At 54.4% G+C, this 18,499-nt stretch overlaps 5 protein-coding genes across 5 annotated transcripts; 2 read left to right on the forward strand and 3 right to left on the reverse strand.

Moving 5' to 3' along the window:
- Nucleotides 1-684: 684 nt before the first annotated feature.
- CGCS363_v014249 (uncharacterized protein) lies at nt 685-3,155 on the forward strand (the record flags this gene model as incomplete). The annotated part of the gene is made up of 3 exons (XM_036646098.1): nt 685-944; nt 1,004-1,576; nt 2,186-3,155. 3 exons carry the CDS (start codon nt 685-687, stop codon nt 3,153-3,155), a joined length of 1,803 nt encoding a protein of 600 aa, XP_036487921.1.
- A 156-nt stretch (nt 3,156-3,311) lies between these two features.
- BOA3-3 (Cytochrome P450 monooxygenase BOA3) lies at nt 3,312-5,058 on the reverse strand (the record flags this gene model as incomplete). The annotated part of the gene is made up of 5 exons (XM_036646099.1): nt 3,312-4,240; nt 4,322-4,669; nt 4,734-4,803; nt 4,854-4,943; nt 5,008-5,058. The coding sequence occupies 5 exons, from the start codon at nt 5,056-5,058 to the stop codon at nt 3,312-3,314; spliced, it is 1,488 nt and encodes a 495-aa protein (XP_036488745.1).
- A 6,239-nt stretch (nt 5,059-11,297) lies between these two features.
- On the forward strand, nt 11,298-12,137 carry CGCS363_v014251 (Allergen Asp f 4; the record flags this gene model as incomplete). The annotated part of the gene is made up of 1 exon (XM_036646100.1): nt 11,298-12,137. One exon carries the CDS (start codon nt 11,298-11,300, stop codon nt 12,135-12,137), a length of 840 nt encoding a protein of 279 aa, XP_036488746.1.
- Nucleotides 12,138-13,058: 921 nt separating this feature from the next.
- CGCS363_v014252 (uncharacterized protein) lies at nt 13,059-15,095 on the reverse strand (the record flags this gene model as incomplete). Its single annotated transcript, XM_036646101.1, has 1 exon — nt 13,059-15,095. The coding sequence occupies one exon, from the start codon at nt 15,093-15,095 to the stop codon at nt 13,059-13,061; it is 2,037 nt and encodes a 678-aa protein (XP_036488452.1).
- Nucleotides 15,096-16,817: 1,722 nt separating this feature from the next.
- CGCS363_v014253 (uncharacterized protein) lies at nt 16,818-17,588 on the reverse strand (the record flags this gene model as incomplete). The annotated part of the gene is made up of 1 exon (XM_036646102.1): nt 16,818-17,588. The coding sequence occupies one exon, from the start codon at nt 17,586-17,588 to the stop codon at nt 16,818-16,820; it is 771 nt and encodes a 256-aa protein (XP_036488757.1).
- Nucleotides 17,589-18,499: the final 911 nt, after the last annotated feature.

The raw sequence follows: 18,499 nt of genomic DNA on the forward strand, positions 1-18,499 counted from the left end.
CCTTCTGCGTTGCTTATCGCTCTCGTCGCTTTGCTCGCTTTGCGACCGCATAAGGCATCCAAACGACCGTCTCAGGCAGGAAACCGCCTAAGCGGCTTCAGACCCTTTGGGAAAACGGGTAGACTAATGCTAAGCTCATGCCAAGGCCCCGTCTTTTCTCGCGAATCGACACTTCTCAACACCAAAGTCCCTTTTGCTTTCGCTGTCGCCTTTCCGCAGCGCAGATCTGTCCCCAACTTTGACCGCAGCACTCGACTGCGTCAGCCGTCAGCTAGGGCTGAAATGGATCTGGTGTCTCCGCGTAAGGCACCACATTGCCCGCGTCAGGCATCGAATTGGTGTCGAGCAGGAGTATCGTGAGGCAGTGATGGGGGGCTGTTGGCTGTTGCCTTGCTTTACGTGATATACCAAAACGCATCTAGATCGGCAAGCAACTTGTTCGTTGTGCATCAGAGCCTTGTCTCTCACTCACTTAGCTACTGCGCTCAACTAAAAAGATATAAGAGTCTTGGCTTTCCTCATGTCGGAAAGCCTTTGATCCCACATCAACTCCAAAAGTTCTCTCTCAGTCTTGGGTAACATACAATCATCGACTATTCCAGCCTTATTGATACTAAGCTTCAACTTCCTTCTCGCCAAATCCACCCTTTAATCCACGCACTGCTCCGAATACAAGTCGACGACATGGCCGTCTCAGACAAATACTCCCTCGCTGTCCTCATCATCTTCATCACCCTTTCACTCCCTACACTGTTCGTCACTTTCAAACATGGCGTACGAGGATGGGCAATTCTCGGATGGAGTTACCTCTTCATCTTTTGCAGTTTGAAGATCATCGGCTCCGGCATGGCCTTGGGCGACCCTGAGAGCAGCGGCGCCACAATCGTCTCCAGTGTCGGCTTGTCACCTCTGCTACTCGCACTTTCTGGTGTTCTACATGAAGCGTTAGTATTCCATCTCAGCATATCAGGCCTTGGCGCAAACCTAACGCTGCATTCTACAGTCGGTTCTACTTCACCAGCTCCTCTAGACGCAGCGCAAATCACAAGCAAGACCTCATTTTCGTCCTCATGTTCCACATGTTCACCATGCTCGGTGTCGTTCTCATCGCGATCGGCATGTCCCGCCTCATGAACCACGCATCTCCCGACGACGTTTCCAAAGGCTGGACCCTCGCCAAGGTCGGCGCCGTTATTCTCTTCCTCAGCTGGGTAGCTCTCGCTGCAGGCGCCGCCTTCACCGTTTTTCAAGGCTACATACGCAGTGACGGCCGCCCTCAAAAGAAGGCAGCCGTCATGCTCCTCACAGCGGTCCTTTTCGCGGTGCCGTTTGTGGGCGTGAGAGTCATCGCGACGCTGGCCTACGTCGCGTCGGAGAACAGTTCACTCAGCGCCGCGACCGGTTCTGTGATGGTGAAGGTGTGGCTGTACCTCTTTGAAGAGCTGGCCGCCACGCTCATCCTCGTGATCAACGGTGTTTTGGCCAGGAATGTCAAGAAGCTCGATCAGGAGGCTGTTGTCAACGGAGGATGGCAGACACGGCCGGCAGATGCGGAGCAACAGGCCTACGAGCGGAAGTAAGACTGGGATGCATTTATTACGATGATGTAGCTAGTAGGGACTTTCGTTACTGTCAGCTTTTGATATCCATTTTCACTTATCGGACTTTGCCTCTTTCAGCTACGGCCACAAGATAGACTCAGGCCCAGATTTAGCTGCTCAAGATTTGTTCTCATTGGTCACGAAGCAATAAATAAAGGTGTCTTATTGTGAGGTAAGCGCCGCTGACGCAATCTCATAAGCACATTGTCACTGTCAGCGACGCTTTGTAGGCCAACTTCACTTGACAACAGACTGCTTTTATTCGAACGCTCTCGATGGTAGTTGTGTGACTTCTAGCGCGGTAATAACTGGAAAAGAACATGGGCCAGTCTCGTAGGGCACATACCAAGTCACGAAACGGGTGCAAGGAATGCAAGGCCAAGAAAATCAAGGTGAGCAGGTTGCGGGCATCACTTCAGAACCCAGGTTCACCTCAATGACTCTGACATACGCATCTATAAGTGCGACGAACAGATTCCATGTGGCCGCTGCAACAAGTTCTTGTTGGCCTGCAGCCTGTCAACAGAGTCTACCACTTTAACCACTCCTCCACTCCATTCTCTAGCCTCTAAACCCGTCGACAGCAGCAGCCCTTCAACCCCCATCGACGCCTTTGAAGCTTCTGACTTTGCTCTTTTCAATCACTTCCTGACGACGACACTTCCATGTCTTGCTCTCAAAAATGAGGCGCTGCTCATGTCATGGAAGTCAGACCTTCCCAACCTGGCACCCAAGTTTCCTTACCTCCTGCACGAAGTCCTAGCTGTATCGGCCATCCATCTCCATCATCTCAACCCCAGCAGCTCGATCGACTACCAGCGCATGGCATGGGGCCACCAAGCCAAAGCCTTTAGCCAATTCCGCGATGCGTTGTCCCCGGAAGTGGCAGCACACCAAGTGCACGCCCTCTTCGCTTGCTCGGCGCTCATGTCCAACTACTACTTCGCTTCATTCGAAGACCCTTCTTCACTCCTTTTCAACAGTGACCCTCCCGGGTCTCCTGAATGGATCTTTCCTGTCCGTGGCTGCGCAACGCTCGTCCGCCAGCTGAGAGGCCCTTTAGAAGCGAGCACATCTTGGACGGTGCTACAGTCGTCTTTGGATACATGGTCCGTCAGCCCTCCGTCTCCAGAAAGACCTGAGTGGGAGCCAGAACTTCAGTCAATGGAGGCAAAACTGTCAGTTCTGTCGCATGGAACAGACCCAAGACCTCTGTACGAGGAGGACTTCCAGCTGTTGAGAAAGTGCTTCAAAATAGCTGGGAAAGCCGGCGATGCCTCGTGTAAGGTCTCAGCAATGATGTTTGGAGGCGCGGCATCCGAGGAGTTCTTGAAAGATATGACTGAACGCAAGCGCCCTGAAACTCTGGTCATGATGGCGTTCTGGTGTGTCCTGATAAGCCGCGTGAATCAGAGGCACTGGCTGAGAAGCGAATCGGTACCGGAGGCTATTCTGGGTGTGATAGAGGCGCATCTGCCGCCGGAGTATCTGGAGCTGATACGCTGGCCTGCGCAACAGATCAGATCTGCACGCGGCGATGTACCTATGCAATAGATCCACCAGGATCAATCACAGCAATACTGAACTTCTGGCACTTGAAATTGCTGTGAAACATTCTCTTACCACTGTCTGATATTGAGATTCAAACTCGATATTGTGCTTGTTGTGTGCAACACACCCCAAGAACAACAATTCTTTTATTCAATCTCATCAGTCTGTCTTGGGAAGATCCTCTCGTCGATGGAAACGAACCATCAAAGCGGGCTTCTTCCACATAAGGAACAAGCGTGCTTGACCCATCAAATCCACCTCTTTGCTAACCAGCTCCCAGTTATACAAGAAGACCATCTTGGCCACAATAATCTTCATCTCCAGATACGCCAAATTGGACCCCAAACATGCTCTTGGTCCCTTCGAAAACGGTTGACTAGCTTCCTTGTTGTCTCCATAAGAATCATCGAGCCAGCGCTCCGGTATGAACGAGTACGGATCCTTCCAGTATCGCGGGCTGTGCGATGTAGCCCACTGATCGACACTCACCGTAACTCCCTCCGGAATCATGTGTCCGTCGATAACGGCTCCAGGACACGTGCGCGGTAATCCGAAAGAAGCAGGCGAGAATATCCGCAAGCTCTCCTCGATGACGGCATTGAGGTATGGCAGCCTAGACGCAGACTCGCCGGTGATTTCCCCAACAGATCCGAACGCAGCTCGCACCTCTTCGTTCAGTTTGTCAAGACGTGTTCTGTCTTTGAGTAGGTAGTAAGCCAGAGCAAGCAAGCACGTCGCCGTAGTCTCGGAGCCGCCCACAATCAGCGTACTAGATTGGTTCACGAGCTCTGCTCTGGACACCTCGTTTCCGCCTTTGCGAAGGATGTAGGAGAAGAAGTCGTCGCGATGGGCCGAGTCACCCATCTCAAGCCGCTTATCGAGCTTCTCGCCGGTTAATCTGTTGTGCATTGCGTACTTGGCGGCGGAGTCCTTTGGGAGCATGAATGGGAGAATTAGGTTCATGAGGGGAAGCCGCCTGCGGAGGCTGCTGAGCATGTTGAAGTAACCGCCATCAATGATGATGGAGACCCAGACGTTGGTTTTCCCTTGACCTACTGCGTCGAAGGATTCGCCGAATGTCAGGTCGCCTAGAATGATGTCAGTAGGGGGGTTTTAGCCGCACGACCGACCTATCTGAGGTCAACGGCAGCGAGAAAAAGGGATTATACCAATGATATCAAAGGTCAACCAAGTAAACGCTTCTTCCATATTGATACCTGGCCCCCCTGCACAGCCAATCCGCCCCAGTTGATTGAGGAAGAGATCGACGTATCGATGGATGACAACTTCTTGGTCATGCAAGGCTTTTGCGCTGAAAGCGTGTGCTAGATATCGCCTCTGTCTCGTGTGCTCCTGAGGATCCAGGACTGTGACAATGTCAGGTTGGTCGCCTGTGGTCTGATACCACGATGTTTTGTAGAATGGCCGTTTCCCCTTCATGGTGTGACCGTAAATGTCACGGTAGGCTGGAGCCGTGGCGAATGACAACTCATTTGGTGCTATTCGGACCACTTCGCCTATGGTTTATGACAAAACTGCGTCAGCACGAGCTAGGGTCCATGATTTGTAGCAGCGACTGACCATATTTGAGGTGAGCTTTCTCCATAATGAATGGATGTCGGCCAGACGTCCATGCCAAGGCATACCACAGCTATCAATGATGTGAGCGAGACATAGGTTTCAGTGTAAACTTGGTCCTACATCTGAAATGGCGGCCAGCTTTGGTCCTGGAAACTTGGCCAGTGGGTGGAAGACGAGCCGGTAGATGCATATCACGAGGAAGTATGAGGCCTCAAAAATATTACTCGTTAGCCGGTGGGATCGAGACTGCAAAGTTGCGTTGCAAGCCACCTACCACTGCAATAGTCGAGACAGCGATTAATGCTGTCGAGTACTTCATGCTCATTATCGCTAGTGTGAAAGTCTGATCCACGATTGATAAGTTTCTCAAGATGAAAGCGTTGTCAAAAGCCGCCCGGTGGCTCTGTGTACTGAAAATCAGTCGCAGAGGTATGGCATGCAATCCTGCTGTGAGAAGCCTCTTGCGGAGGCGGGTTCCTGATGCTTTAAATCTGGAAATAACCACCGAGCTGCTCCCCGCGGCATTGCCGTATTCATCACTGGAAGGCATTGAGTTTATACGCAGGTGAAGCTTAGCGGAAACCCTATGGTTACGAGTCGCAACGCGTCAAAACCTTCCTCAGCGCTGCCAGTGGGAAGGTTACCGAGACCGAGCAACATCACGGAAAAGGCAATACCTCGGAGGCTCGGGGCCAAGATGGAAGCCTACCTTAAGAAAGAGGCGACAATTACTGGATTCGATCCACGGAACTCATAGGGATACGTAAGTTCGCACCAATGATGTCAGTTGAGGCTCTTGGTCGGCGCGAAATGTTAAGATTCTTCGCAGGAATAGCCTGAAAAGACGCATTTACGGGATTACAATAGCTTTGCTTCCTGACATATGCTCAAGTGAAGGCGAGCCGTAGCTCTGACTGTCGCAGGGCGCTGCCTCTCGTAATAAGATGAAATGCAAACAATTCTTGAGTCCGACCATGGTCAATTTTGGCTATTCTGTATGTGGGAATTGAACTATTCACATCTTAACTTCGCTGTCATCATGTACGAGGTGAAGATATCTATGATTTGACATCGCGTTGTACCCATACGGATGGACAGAAACAGTAGTGACGGCCCCTTGTATGGCTAGCTTCACAATTTTGAAATATAACTTCTCAGAACGTCGTCGATTGCACATAAGACCTCGCGAGAACGCATGGCTTGCGGTACTAGATCTTGCTAGATAATGTCAATAAATAGTCAACACAGATTGGCCAGCAATTTTACGGCTAGCCATTTATTAGTACATAATCCAGTAATCGCAATAAGGTTGCCCAAATATATTACAGCACAGTCCAGAAGCTCTAAGGCCGCTGATCTTCCAGAGCAAACCATCAAATAGCTGGATCATGCTCTACAACCCCTTCACTTGAAGGCGCGTCTCCGTAACTTTACGATTACCTTAATGAGGTTTCTTTGAAGCGCTGTTCTACTAGTGGGCCATTTTTGGTAAGCAGAACTGGCGATGCGGGATGAACCGAACGCGAGGTTAAGGTGCCAGAGTAGACGCTCATCAGACACCACAAAAGGTGTTAGTACATCTTGACAGCAGGACGGTGGCCATGGAAGTCGGAATCCGCTAAGGACTGTGTAACAACTCACCTGCCGAATGTACTAGCCCGTGAAACATTGGAAAGCCTTCGTAAGGTCAAAAATCCTTGAGAATCACACGAATGATCTTGCATCGCCTGTGACGAATCCGAGGTAGAGTTCAAAGCCATCTGCTCCGTGTAGTCAGTTCACCCAGAAACCTGAATGCCAGCGCTGGTCTCTGTGATGAAGAAGAAAGATATCTAAACATCATAGCATAGAATCTGAAGACGTCGACGGCGTTGACATCCAAACAGCCAGAACACAGACGCAGAGAAGACGTCAACGGCGCTGCCCCTCTCGCCAAGACCCAAACCGTCCCCCTATCTAAATGAGAATGTCTTCAACTGCCCGTGTCTAAGACACGGATGGGCGGCAAACGGAATGCAGACCCATAATTGCCGTCAGCCGAGAAAGTCCGAATCAACTTGTCTGTTTTTGATACAGGAGAGTTTCTGAAGGGATCAACTACTCTGGTGCTGGTGAGGCGCAGTAAAGGTTATGTCTTTGAGCTTGAGGAGGACTATTCCTTCTGTGGCTGTGTAGGAGGTGATGCTGGATCCGGGAGCTATTCTTGTAACGGTGGTCTTGAACATCATGTTCCTGTCGCGCAGAAGGGAGGAAGATTTACTTGGGCTGCTCTGAAATGAAGGGAACCATGAAACGCGGATGGCATTTTGTCCCAATTCTCATCGCGAGAACCGATGTGTGCTCACGCGATTATTTCAAAATGCCGTGACTACTGACCGTCGAGGGATTCGGGGTGTTACAAGAAGTGATGGGGTCTCTCATAAGATATTTACTTACACTCATCACTCTTTACGAAGAAAAATCGCGGCGAAACCTAGACTTGCCCGCAACCAAATTGGAAACCAAATCAATTGAGCGCTCGATGTTGAAAGTCAGCAAAAGGATACTTGCACTCGACAAAACAAAAGAATCGGGCCCTAACCAGGGATCGAACCTGGGACCTCTCCCATGCGTGCCGACAACCGTCAACCCTAAGGGAGAATCATACCGCTAGACCATCAGGGCAGTTTAGCCAGACATCTGACTGTTGCTGAGGACGCCAAATTTGCTGGCTATCATCTCTCTATTCCCCCTCTGCAATTCTGATCATCGGTTTGACAATTCAAGTCGCACCTCCAGCGCGCTCGCTGATCATCTCGTCTCCCCCAATAGCGCAAATTGACGCCGCAGCGGCGCTTGCACAGAGCGCTCTGCGCCAGTCATCCAATGCCAAGATCAGCAATTCTAGAACGCCTCCTAGGCCCCCGTCCGGCCAGCAATAGTTTCTGGATCCCGCAAATCACCCCAAATTAAACCAGCAAAAAAACAAAAGAAGCATCCGCCCCATCCAAGCATCCAAGCAACGCTGCTGAGCCTCTCGATCCAGCGGGTGATCGCTCAATGCAGCGAAGAGTGATCTTCAGGAACGGGCATTTCCCGCCTTAGTGCGCCTGCGTTCCTCCTGCCCTGCCGGGGCAACAAGCCCGGCCGCGTGCCATTGATAGGTAGCTAATGCTGCGCTGAACATGGCGTTCCCTGGCACATGCACTACGGGCGGATGGGCGAGATGGCAAAGCACAATAAAAACAGAAACGCTATTCTTAGAGGCAAACAAATCAATCAATCAATTCAATCAATCATCCAGGCCCTATCATCCGCTATCCGGGTGCATCCCACATGCAGCTACCGGTACGCCATAGCCCAGATGCGGCCTCTCAAATTCTTGTGTGTGTTTTCTGTTTCTCACGCAGCCTCAATGTTTGTTTGCCAGATTCTTCTTTTTTCGTCAGGTCGTCTGAACTTTTTGTTTCTTGCGGTAAACAGCAATAAGCTTGTCCAGCGCTTGTGCGATACAACCCCCCGTGCCCCCTAAAGTCCCCCCAGGCGTTCGTTCGCAAGCCTAAAAAGACCAGACGGTTTTAAGGAGTCAAGGGCCTCCGTCGAGGGAGAAACATGGCAAAACCACCGTTCCCTGAGACCGACAGTAGCTCCGCTTCCTTGCCCTGACGAGGCCTATGACGCGTTCGGGGATCGCCACTGGTCTCTGCTTCCTCTTCCTCCTCCTTCTCCTGCACCGCCTAGTGGGGAATTCGACGTATCGCTGAATTACCTGCCAGCTTGGTAAGAAGGGGGAATTGGAAGAACCAGCAAAGGGCGAGCAGAAAAGTGGTGATTGTGTGCCCACACCCGGGTGGGACCGGCCCTCCGTACCCGTCGCCTCTGCCCTGGAACCAGCTGGGAGCAGATCCAAAAGCCTCGCCCCCTTTCGCCAGCCCAGTTGCCAGTGCCAGCGAACCCCCGGCCGCGTACGGGCCGTTGAGCGGCAGCGGCACCTGGGATCGGATCATGGGGGCCGGTCGGGAGAGGCAGATGGGATGGAGCTGGCATGAAAACGGAGCACACCGCAGCGAGTACGAAGCTCAGTAAATGAGCTGCGAGGCGCTGCCGTGATGTTCGTCAAGCATGTTGGCGGTATAATAAAGTAAACGAGGAGCAATACCGAGATGGGTTTGATGGGATACCCCCATGTGTCCAGTGCCTAGACAGCAACGCTGTATGCCAGGTGGACTTCACATGGTTGACCGCCTTGATTGATGGATTGGCTTAATCTCCAGAACCCAATGCAGCAGCAAGCAGCTTCTCAACAAAGCGTCCGTCACTGGGCTGTCATCCGGTTTCCCCATCGGACGATTTGACTGTGTTCATGCTGGCTTGCATGAGTGAGTGCAAGTAACTCGGTCGGATGGCTTCGGTATTCCGTCGTGGACAGTCCTCTCGCGGGGCTCGAGAGGGGTATTTCGGGGGCTAGAATATGCATGCTGACAACATGTTGATGATTGATTTGACAGTGAGGAGGTGTCCAAGCTGGCGAGAACGAGCCCTCCATCAAGGCTGTTTGTGAGACAACGTCATGGAGGGCGAACAGTGACGACGAAGGCCTTCGACTTTGGGAAGCCGGGTGTGTGGTTGCGGTTGTGCTTGACGGGTTCCGTGGTGAGAGATTTAACTTTATGCAACCTCGGGACGTGTGTGCCTCCACCGGATCTCCACCGTAAGCTTGGAAGGGGCGTTGTTTTTTGTGAGAATTTTCTTCCTGTGAAGGACTTTTTTGAGAAACCTGAATCGTCGACGAGTTCTTTTTTTCTCGTTCGTGTGTGTCACTGCGGTACGGCAACGGAACGGGATCACCAGCGAAACCCACTGACGGTTGGTGGATGCCCTACCTCACGTTAGGTCGAGTTTGTGTAGCTTCGAGAGCCAGAGAGGTTGTGTGAGTGGTGAGCGTCAGTGTGTGAGTGTGTCACTGCTGGTGCTGTACCCATATGCGTGAGTTGTTCCTGAGCGGCGTCCAACAAGAGTTCGCCGTTGCAGGTCCAATTCCGGGTCCAAGTCCCCAATCCAAGGTTCCAGACCCCCCGTGGCTGCTCTTCCCACGCTTCCCCCTCACGACAACACGCGCCAACGAGCGGGTGTACCTGGCGGCGGCGCCTGCTGCCGGCATTTGCTTGGGATCCACGGGGCGGACTGGACTCTCACTGGACGCAATTGGAGCCGACGGGCCTTGACGGGTTCAATGTTGTGTGTTCCATTCGTCCAGCGCGGTGTTTACCTGCACTAATGCCAGGTACATCGCTCCCAGTATGTACGGCCAGAGCTAGACATTGCTTCGTTGCGCACAAACTTCAACAGCCGCCAAAGTACCTTTTTTCCCAGTGCTGCACGACTGACGCAGGGCCAACGCGTGGTTTTTTTTGCTTGTGTGAGTTCCTCGTTGGCGCCCGGATCGTCATGCTGCTCTTCTCCATCCGAAGTCCATCCATCCATTCACACACACAAACTGGACCGGTACATACATACATCCAGGTTCTGGTTGTGTGTCCAACTTTTCAGTTCCCAAGATGCCAATTGGCAGGCCACTGCACGAATAGGCGGTATTACAGAGTCGCAGTAATCTGTTTCCCAAAGGCGCCCAGCTGGGAAATGCCCGGGGAGCAGCTTGGACTCGATCCGTGGCCAAGCTTTGGCGTGCGGTGAAATTACCTTCCCCACCCCCTTTTCCCGCATCACCGTCAACACACCGTCCAATCCTGCGCCTGGCCCTGGGCGTCCGGCGGTGCACCCTCCCTCCTCCATGATCCATCCCAGAGTCCCAGCTGGTCACTTTGTCACTCTCCACCATTGACTGTCACCTCCTCTCTCTGTCTTCTCGGCTGGAACAACTGGGAGGAGAGCTGGACCGCCCATTGGAACATCTCCACATTACACCCCTCCCTCCCCTGTGGCCCCGTGTGTCTTGGTTCCGCGGTGCGTGTGTGTGTCGCCCTCACCTTCTCAAGCCCTGGAACCAAAAAAGACGCCCACCACGTCGGCTGGCCCTCCTCTCGGTCATGACTTCCTGGGCCCGCCTTGCCTCTTTAGGAGTCTGTTCCTGACTAGACAGGGTTATCGACGAGCCGTGATGGGCTGTTGGACGGCGCACGATAGAGCTGGACGCGCCTCCTTGGTGACGACGCCCCTGTCGATGCGCCTGTCCACCCCTGTCCGCCCATGTTGCTCGTTAACACCCACATCCAAGGAGGAACATGGACGGGGGGCCGCCAGGGACAGCCAGACTCAGAGTGCGCTGCGATCTAATGAGATTTGTTTCCTTCCCTTCAAAATGGGCCTCACCTCCCTCCCTTTTTCACTCTGCCCCCATCCCGGTTTCCCTCCTTGCTTCACGCTCCCTCTCCTTCAACCACCATCGTCCACAACTCCGCGAGTCAAATCGCTGTCACTCTTTTCGGACGGGTATCAAAAGCAAAAAATCCAAGCCAAGCCAATTTTACCTTCCCAATACATACTATCTAGCGTTCACGAGTTGACGACTCTTCTTCTCACGACGACATCCTCCCGAAACACGCAACCGTAAAAACATCCTTCAAGATGCAGCTCATCAACAACCTCGTCCTCCTCGCGGCCGCCGCCTCCGCCCACCCCTCCCTCCACGGCCACCAGCACTTCCACGAGCGCCGCACCGTCGACGCCGTCCAGGAGCGCGACGCGACCTTCATCAAGAACGTCGCCCCCGCCGCGTCCTCCACCACCTCCTCCGCCGCCCCTGCCGCCACCTCCTCCGGCTCCTCCTCCGGCACCGGCGTCTACACCCCCTTCTGCTCCGGCAAGACCAAGCGCGCCACCATCGAGCAGATCGCCTACTCCGGCAACACCGGCGCCGACGGCGACTGGGGCTGCAACATGCAGATCATCGACGAGAACGCCCTGAGCCTGTACAACTACACCACCACCTTCACCTCCTCCAAGGACAGCTTCACCTGCTCCTGCTTCAACAAGATCGGCCCCAAGGGCCTGATCGACGGCGCCTGGTTCGCCGCCATCACCTTCACCGTCAAGGAGGGCGCCGACAAGCACGTCGCCTTCGAGGCCGACTCCCAGGGCTCCTGCGCTTGCGGCCCCGGCTCCGAGGTCCCCAAGACCTTCATCGGCCAGTTCGCCGGCACCTGGCTCGAGTTCGACTGGGGTTCCACCCCCAACGGCGGCAACTCCGGCGCTGATGCCTCCGTCCTCGTCGCTGCTGCTTCCAGCATGAGCTACTACGGCATGAAGGTCGTCGCCAACGACAAGACCTGCTCGTGGGTCAAGTCCGACGGCACCAACGAGGGCGCCTACATGTCCGGCATGGAGGCCGAGGACGGTGTCGGCTGCAAGGGCTACTACACCGGCCACCTCGACGTCACCCTCGGCGACAACTTCTCCACCAACTAAGAGACTTGACAAATGTCTGTGGCATTTTGATCGGTTTCTAGCGGTTCCGTGACGAGGGTTTTTGAAAAACATTCAATTGGATTGCGGTTTTTCGTCGGGGGGAAAGGAGGAGGTATTCCCTCATCTCTCAATTTAACCCGCCACGATAAAACGGAAGCCCTCGGCCACAACAATCTTCTGCTTTATATATGTACAGCTTGACGGCGCAATTGGGAAACAACGGGAATACCTCATTCTTTTTTCTCTCGGGGCTCTTTTTGGTCCGGCGCGGCCTCCTTTTGAATATCTGTATTCCACGGCCCGCCGCCAAATTTTGTTTTGGACATTTGGCAGATATCCTGGATATGGGAGAAAATATCTGGAAACATCACTGTTGGTCTCGAGCCGGGGGGCTAGCAAAGGGACGCCTTACATGAATGTTTAGTTCCCTCCCCCCTTTCTCGGACTAAGCCCTACATATACCTAGTGTCTGCTTCTTAATGCGACATAAAACTCATCCTTTAAAATATGGTTCCTCAGTGATGTGATGTAAATGAATTGATGTTTGTCAGTGGCGCTGTGCCGTTCATCCCGTGTATTCGTCTCAAGTGAGATGACAGCGGGGTGAGAACAAGCTTCATATGTGTTTCGGCCGGGACAAGGGCTGCACGTGGCTGTGAAGCTCAACACTTATACTCTTGCTGTCTGTCACTGACGACTCGTGCTGTGAGGAGGCCTTCAGCTTACATCTATGATTGATTTCTTTTGAGGTAAAAAGCTGATATGCTAACGCCAAAGTCAGCTTTCTATGATGCTATTCTCAATGAACTCCCAAGGCCAGTACGCACACGCTCCCATTTATCTTTGTCCAGTTCACTATCGCCATGTCCAGTTCATTATCATCATGTCCAAATTCCTTTCCTTCTCCAATATCCATCCCATTCAAAAAATCTCATCGTCATCTTCTCCAATGCGCAGATCGCTCATATCAAACTTGGCACCCAACTTAGCACGCGCCTTGCTACTGCGGTGTGCCTCAGACTGGGCGGCTCTGCTTGAGCTAGCAACAGCAGCACCCTGCGAGCCCTCCTGAGATTCACTCTCAACAGTAGCAGTCGTGTTATCCGTCGTATTCTCAGTAGAAACGGCCTCATCCCGCGCGCTCTGAAGGAGTCGTCGCTGCTGAGGAGGGGAAGGAGACCCATCTGAGTGCATCGTAAGGTCCTTGAATGGCTTGCTCTTCACCTCTCCATCCTTCTCCACCAACTTCCTCGGCGCGCGGTTGGTCGTCTTGACAGGGCTGAGGTGCAGTGTCGAAGGCGTCTCGAGGGCCTCATCGTCATCCTGTACAGGCTGGATTGTGACTCCAGGGGGCGGCAAGCTTCTCCTCGTAGGCGATCTTCCACGCTGCTCCTCCACATCATCCTCAAACCTCACCTCCTTCCCCTTTCCCTTAATGGACGACCGCCTTCGCTCCGGCTGCTGCTGCTCCTCCCCCTCGCTCACCCTCCTATTCGCCTTGAAGAAATGCCCAATACTAAGCGGCTGATGCTGTCCCACCTCATGGTCACACGGGCACCCCGCTACACGGCACGGGTGGTAAATGCACATCCCCATCTTCCTCCGTCTCTTCTCCTCCTTCTTCTGCCGCCTCTCCGCCTCCTGCGCCGCCAGCTCCGCCTCCCGCGCGCGCTGGTTCACCGCCGCGCTCGTCGAAACGTACAGCAAATACGAAAGCACGCGCACCCGCGTCCCGCACGGCGTGACCACCAGCACGGTATCCCCCTCGCCGTCCGTCTCCCACAGGTCCGGGACGAAGTACACCCGGTGCTGGCGGAACACGCAGTCGGCCGTCGTGACGTTGAGGGTGTGCGCCAGGTCGGCGGGCATCTCCGCGGCTTCGCCCCAGGAGACCGGGATCCAGGCGGCGTCGTTGGGCTGCGCGTTCGGGATGGGCGCGGGAGGGAGGCGGGCGGATGCCGGCGGGGCGTAGGATGTGGGCGAGGCGAGGTAGTCGGAGAGGAAGTTGGCGACGACGGGGGTGGTGGTGGGGTTGCGGCGCGGGGCGGTGTGGCCCCAGCCGAAGGGGGAGTCGGCGCCGGGGAGGGTGAGGCGCTGGCCGGAGTGCGGGTTGGAGGAGGACCAGTCGGAGAAGTAGGCGGAGGAGGAGGGGTTGGTGGCGGATGCGTAGTCTTCGGAAGAGTAGTATTCTTCCTCGTCGTAGTCGTCGTCCTCGGTTTGGGCGGTCGTGGGCTGGATGCGAGGGGCTGGCATTGGAGTATGAGGTCTGGGTACGGTTCGAGCTGGGAGCTGCTGGGCGTGGGTTCCGCGTGTGGTGGGAGCAGCATATGTGACGCGGCCGCGGCCTCGAGGGGCGACGGGGGCAGCAGCCGGCACTGAGGAAGTTGTTGCGAGGGCCATGGCTCCTTGACCGGACTGGTTGGTGACTTGAGGGCTAGGTTGCAGTCCGTATCGCATCCGCGAGGGTCCACCTCTCGGACGAGACGGCCAGAGTCCTCCTGAGTTCGTAGATGGACGTCCCGGGACAGCTGCCGTGCTGGTGTCAGGATAATTGTTAATGCTGAGGGTGTTGGTAGGGACTCCTGCCCCGAAGGCGGGAGGAGGACGCCGCAAGTTTGACGAGCTGGGCCGAGGAGGAGCTTCCAGCAATGCCGGGTATCCAGGGACGGCTGGCGACGGGTCGTAAAGGGGCTGAAAGGAGGCGCGGGGGATGCGGTAGACGCGGTCGCTGCGGCGGTGGACGTTCTCGGGGATCGGCTCCTGGGGGAAGTGGAGGACGAGGCAGTCGTAGCAGGTGACGTCCTCCGGGCCTTGGATGGCCATCCAGGGGCTGTCGCCGCAGGTGGCGAAAGGGAGCCCGTTGGAGACGACAGCGTGGCAGGGGTCTTGGATCTGGGGGAAGTGGACGGGAAAGCCGCAGCTGATGCAGAGCGATTGGGGGAGAAGTGTCCAGCACATCGTGAGGGTTGTTGGTTGTGGAGAAGAGAAGGAAGGTGGTGAAAAGTTTGCGGAGGTGAGGTGAAGGTGAAGTTGAGAGTAAGAGGGTGGAGATTGAGAAAGGTGAGGTTGAGATGGTGCCTAGAGCGTATTGCAGGCAATTAAGCAGAATAAAGTCGAAGTTCAGACGAGAAGGGTTGTGATGTCTCCGGTAGGTGTCTTCGGAGATGGAACAGGTTGAGAAAGGTGAAGAGATGGTGTCTGGAGAGTATTGCAGGCAATCAGCCAGAGTAAAGTAATTAAGACGAGAAGGTTGTCCAAATACGTCTGGAGACGGAAAGGTTAGGATGTGAAAGGGTGAAGTTGAGGACCTCAAGGTCAAGTGTAAGTCAAGTTGGGATGGAAGTCAGACCAAGTCAAGATGTCGTGGAAGTGAAGTTGAAGTTGCGATGTCGCCTGCCAGAAGCTGTTTGATGACGAGAGAAAAACAAGTCGAGGGTGAGATCGAGGTCTGTTTTATGTCAAAGTCGAGTCGGGGGAAAAGAAAGAAGCTCTGAGCTTTGTGTTGGTTCATGGCATTGTTCTTCGAGAGAACAACGACTTGACCAATGTGCAGGCATTGTCGCCTCCATGTTGATGTCCAGGCAAAGAAGAAGGGTAGCCTGTCAAGGCAGTCGTTCAAGGTCGATTTTCTTTGCGCTGGCCTTAAAGACAATAAAGCTACAACCAGGGTCTTTTCAAAGACATTGACGAACAACCTTTTGTAGCTTTTCAAAGTCAACGGGTAACAATTTTACTTTCTTAGGCCCTTAACATTATCTCTCGACTCGTGAAAGAAAGGCTTCGGCTGCCTCAGGAAGTCCGGCACAGGCATAGACAATGTTGTTGTTGCTCCCGTGAAGGTAGCTGGTCCTCAGAGAGAAAGACATCTCGCATCCGTTATCGTTGTCCTTCGAGATCGTCCATCCGCAATTTGGCGCAAACACAGAGAGGTTGCTAGCAGACATATTCAGACGGGTTGAGGTACTCACGACATCACCAAGGCCACGATAGGTTATAAAGTAAAATGCAGCGGCGTAAGCGGATACACATGTCGCAATTGAACTTCAATACCAATTGGATAAACAAGTCAAAGAAAGATAGTCGTGTCCGTGTGACGGTAAAAATTCGTAGAATCTAGGTCAAAATTGCAAAAAGTCGACGTTGGCCTGATTCGAACAGACGCTCCCGAAGGAACAAGATTTCTAGTCTTGCGCATTAGACCACTCTGCCACAACGCCAAGTGTGGAAAGCTGGAGGATCCCAGTTCCGTGACTGAGCGAGCGAATCGTGGGCCAATGTAGCGTGGCGAGCCCTTGCCGAAGCGAGTCAAGCCAAGGGTGAGCTAGTGGTGGGGCGGCAGTCCAACGACGACTCTGTGCTGACTTTGACAACCACGACACAAACTGACCAGAAGTATGAATTGACAGTTGTTGGCTTCTATGGAAAGGCTGGGAAACACGGACGAGATCGGGACTGGGATTGACGATGTGTCAAAGACGGCGCCGGCCCCGGGTCTCGATCCGACTGTGCTCACGGCGCTTAATGCTTGATTTCGAGATTATGGACAGATGCCCCAAGCAAGGCGGTACCCAATATCGCAAGTACGACCGATACAGTAAAACAAGTGAGACGGTCTATTCAAGCAGAAACAACATCTATGAAAAACAGAAAACCTACCGAGAAACACCCCAATACGCCACCCTATCGCGACGTGCTGCGCTGGCGCCGTCTACCCCTAGCATCCTCCTCCCGCATCTCCCGCTCCCGCGCCGCGCTCTCCGCAATCTCAACCGCTCTCCGTTCCCTCTCCGCGCGCTTCTCCGCATCCTCCTTCAGATGCTGCTCATGCGCCGCATCATAATCCGTCTCATCCTGCCCGCCCACCAGCGCAATCGCCAGCTCCCGCGTCGTCCCGCGCACATGGTCCACGACCTCCTTCTTCGCCTCCATCAGACACTTCACAAACGCCTGCACGCCCGCGTTCCCCATCGCCTCGGGGCCGAGGTGCCGGTAGATCGCCTGCTCGATCGCGCTCCACACCACGTCCGTCTTCACGCCCAAGCCCGCGATGACGTGGTGTACGCCCTCCCACATCATCGCGTGGCAGCGGCCGAGCAGCGCGCCGTGGGCGCATTGCGCTTGGTATTCGAGGTCGCGGATGTGCTTCTGCATCGCGTCGGAGTACTCGCCGCGCTTCTCGCGCTCGGCCTCCGCGGTGAGGTAGGCGAGGTCGCGGCGGTGGGTGCAGGACGGGCAGATCGCGGGGCGGCGGGCGTAGAAGTCGTCGCGGTTTACTTTGGAGGAGGTGACGGACTCGAAGCCGCCCCAGACGGCGCGGCAGTTGAACTGCGGCAGGCCGTTGAGGGAGTAGCCGCCGCACTCGTCGAGGTGCTCGTAGCGCGCCCAGTAGCCGTCGCAACCGCCTTGGGAGGGGGGGAAGCAGCGTTGGAGGGAGAAGACGCGCATGCACATTTTGAAGATGGGGGTGGGGGGAGGACTGACTTTTTGGTTTTTTGAGTTGAAGAGTTGGCGCTTGAGGAGCTGGCGGTTGTTGTATGGGATGTCTGTGGTGGTAAGTTGGTAATTGCTGTTGATGGCTGTGATTGCTTGATGATCTGGATACATTGATGGTGAGTTCTGGCATGGATTATAAATGTCCTCGACGAGACGTCGACAACTTGTTCCACGAGTGAACATCTCAAAAGATGGTGAACAGTCAAAGAGTTGTTATGTGCCTCGACTAAGAACTCTTAGTCGACGCTCAACAAGTCAATTGTGCGTCACAAAGGGGCTTTGAGGGTATTCACACCGAGCCGATGCGAACAAAAGGCCAGCGGTGGTGTTCATGCCGAACAAGAAGACCTCAAGAGCCATTGTTCCACATCCAGTCTGTGTCGAACCGGCTGGTAGGGCACAACTCATTGCCGTAAGCCACACTTGCAGCTTCTCACGAGAATGCATCATCAACAAAAGAGCTCTCGAAAGAGAAGCTCCAAGATACCGCAGGGGATATCCCTCCGCCGCCGCCAACCAACCGACCATCTGCCACCACTGAGCTCTGCACTCACAGCAACCCAAACCACCGGCCGTGGACTTTCACAAGAATAGCATCGTCAACTCTCCGAGATCCTTCATCCCAGGCACGCCTCGAAAGGCTGACGTCGGCATGTACCGAGAAACGCCCTCCCCTACGCAACACGTCGGGGGAAACGATCGGGCGCGTCGCGGGTAGATTGTTAGAGCGGACAACGGGCGCGGCTCCCGGGCCAAACGGCGCGCCCGCCGGCGGACGCCACTGGGATCTAGCAGCGAGACGAGGCGTTACAGCTGAGGAGTCCTGTGACGGATGCTTGTCTGACATGTCGTTGGCGGAGAGGTCCCCG

Source organism: Colletotrichum siamense (assembly GCF_013390195.1).
Source record: "Colletotrichum siamense strain Cg363 chromosome Unknown KSG_Cg363_contig10, whole genome shotgun sequence".
NCBI classification, from domain to species: domain Eukaryota; kingdom Fungi; phylum Ascomycota; class Sordariomycetes; order Glomerellales; family Glomerellaceae; genus Colletotrichum; species Colletotrichum siamense.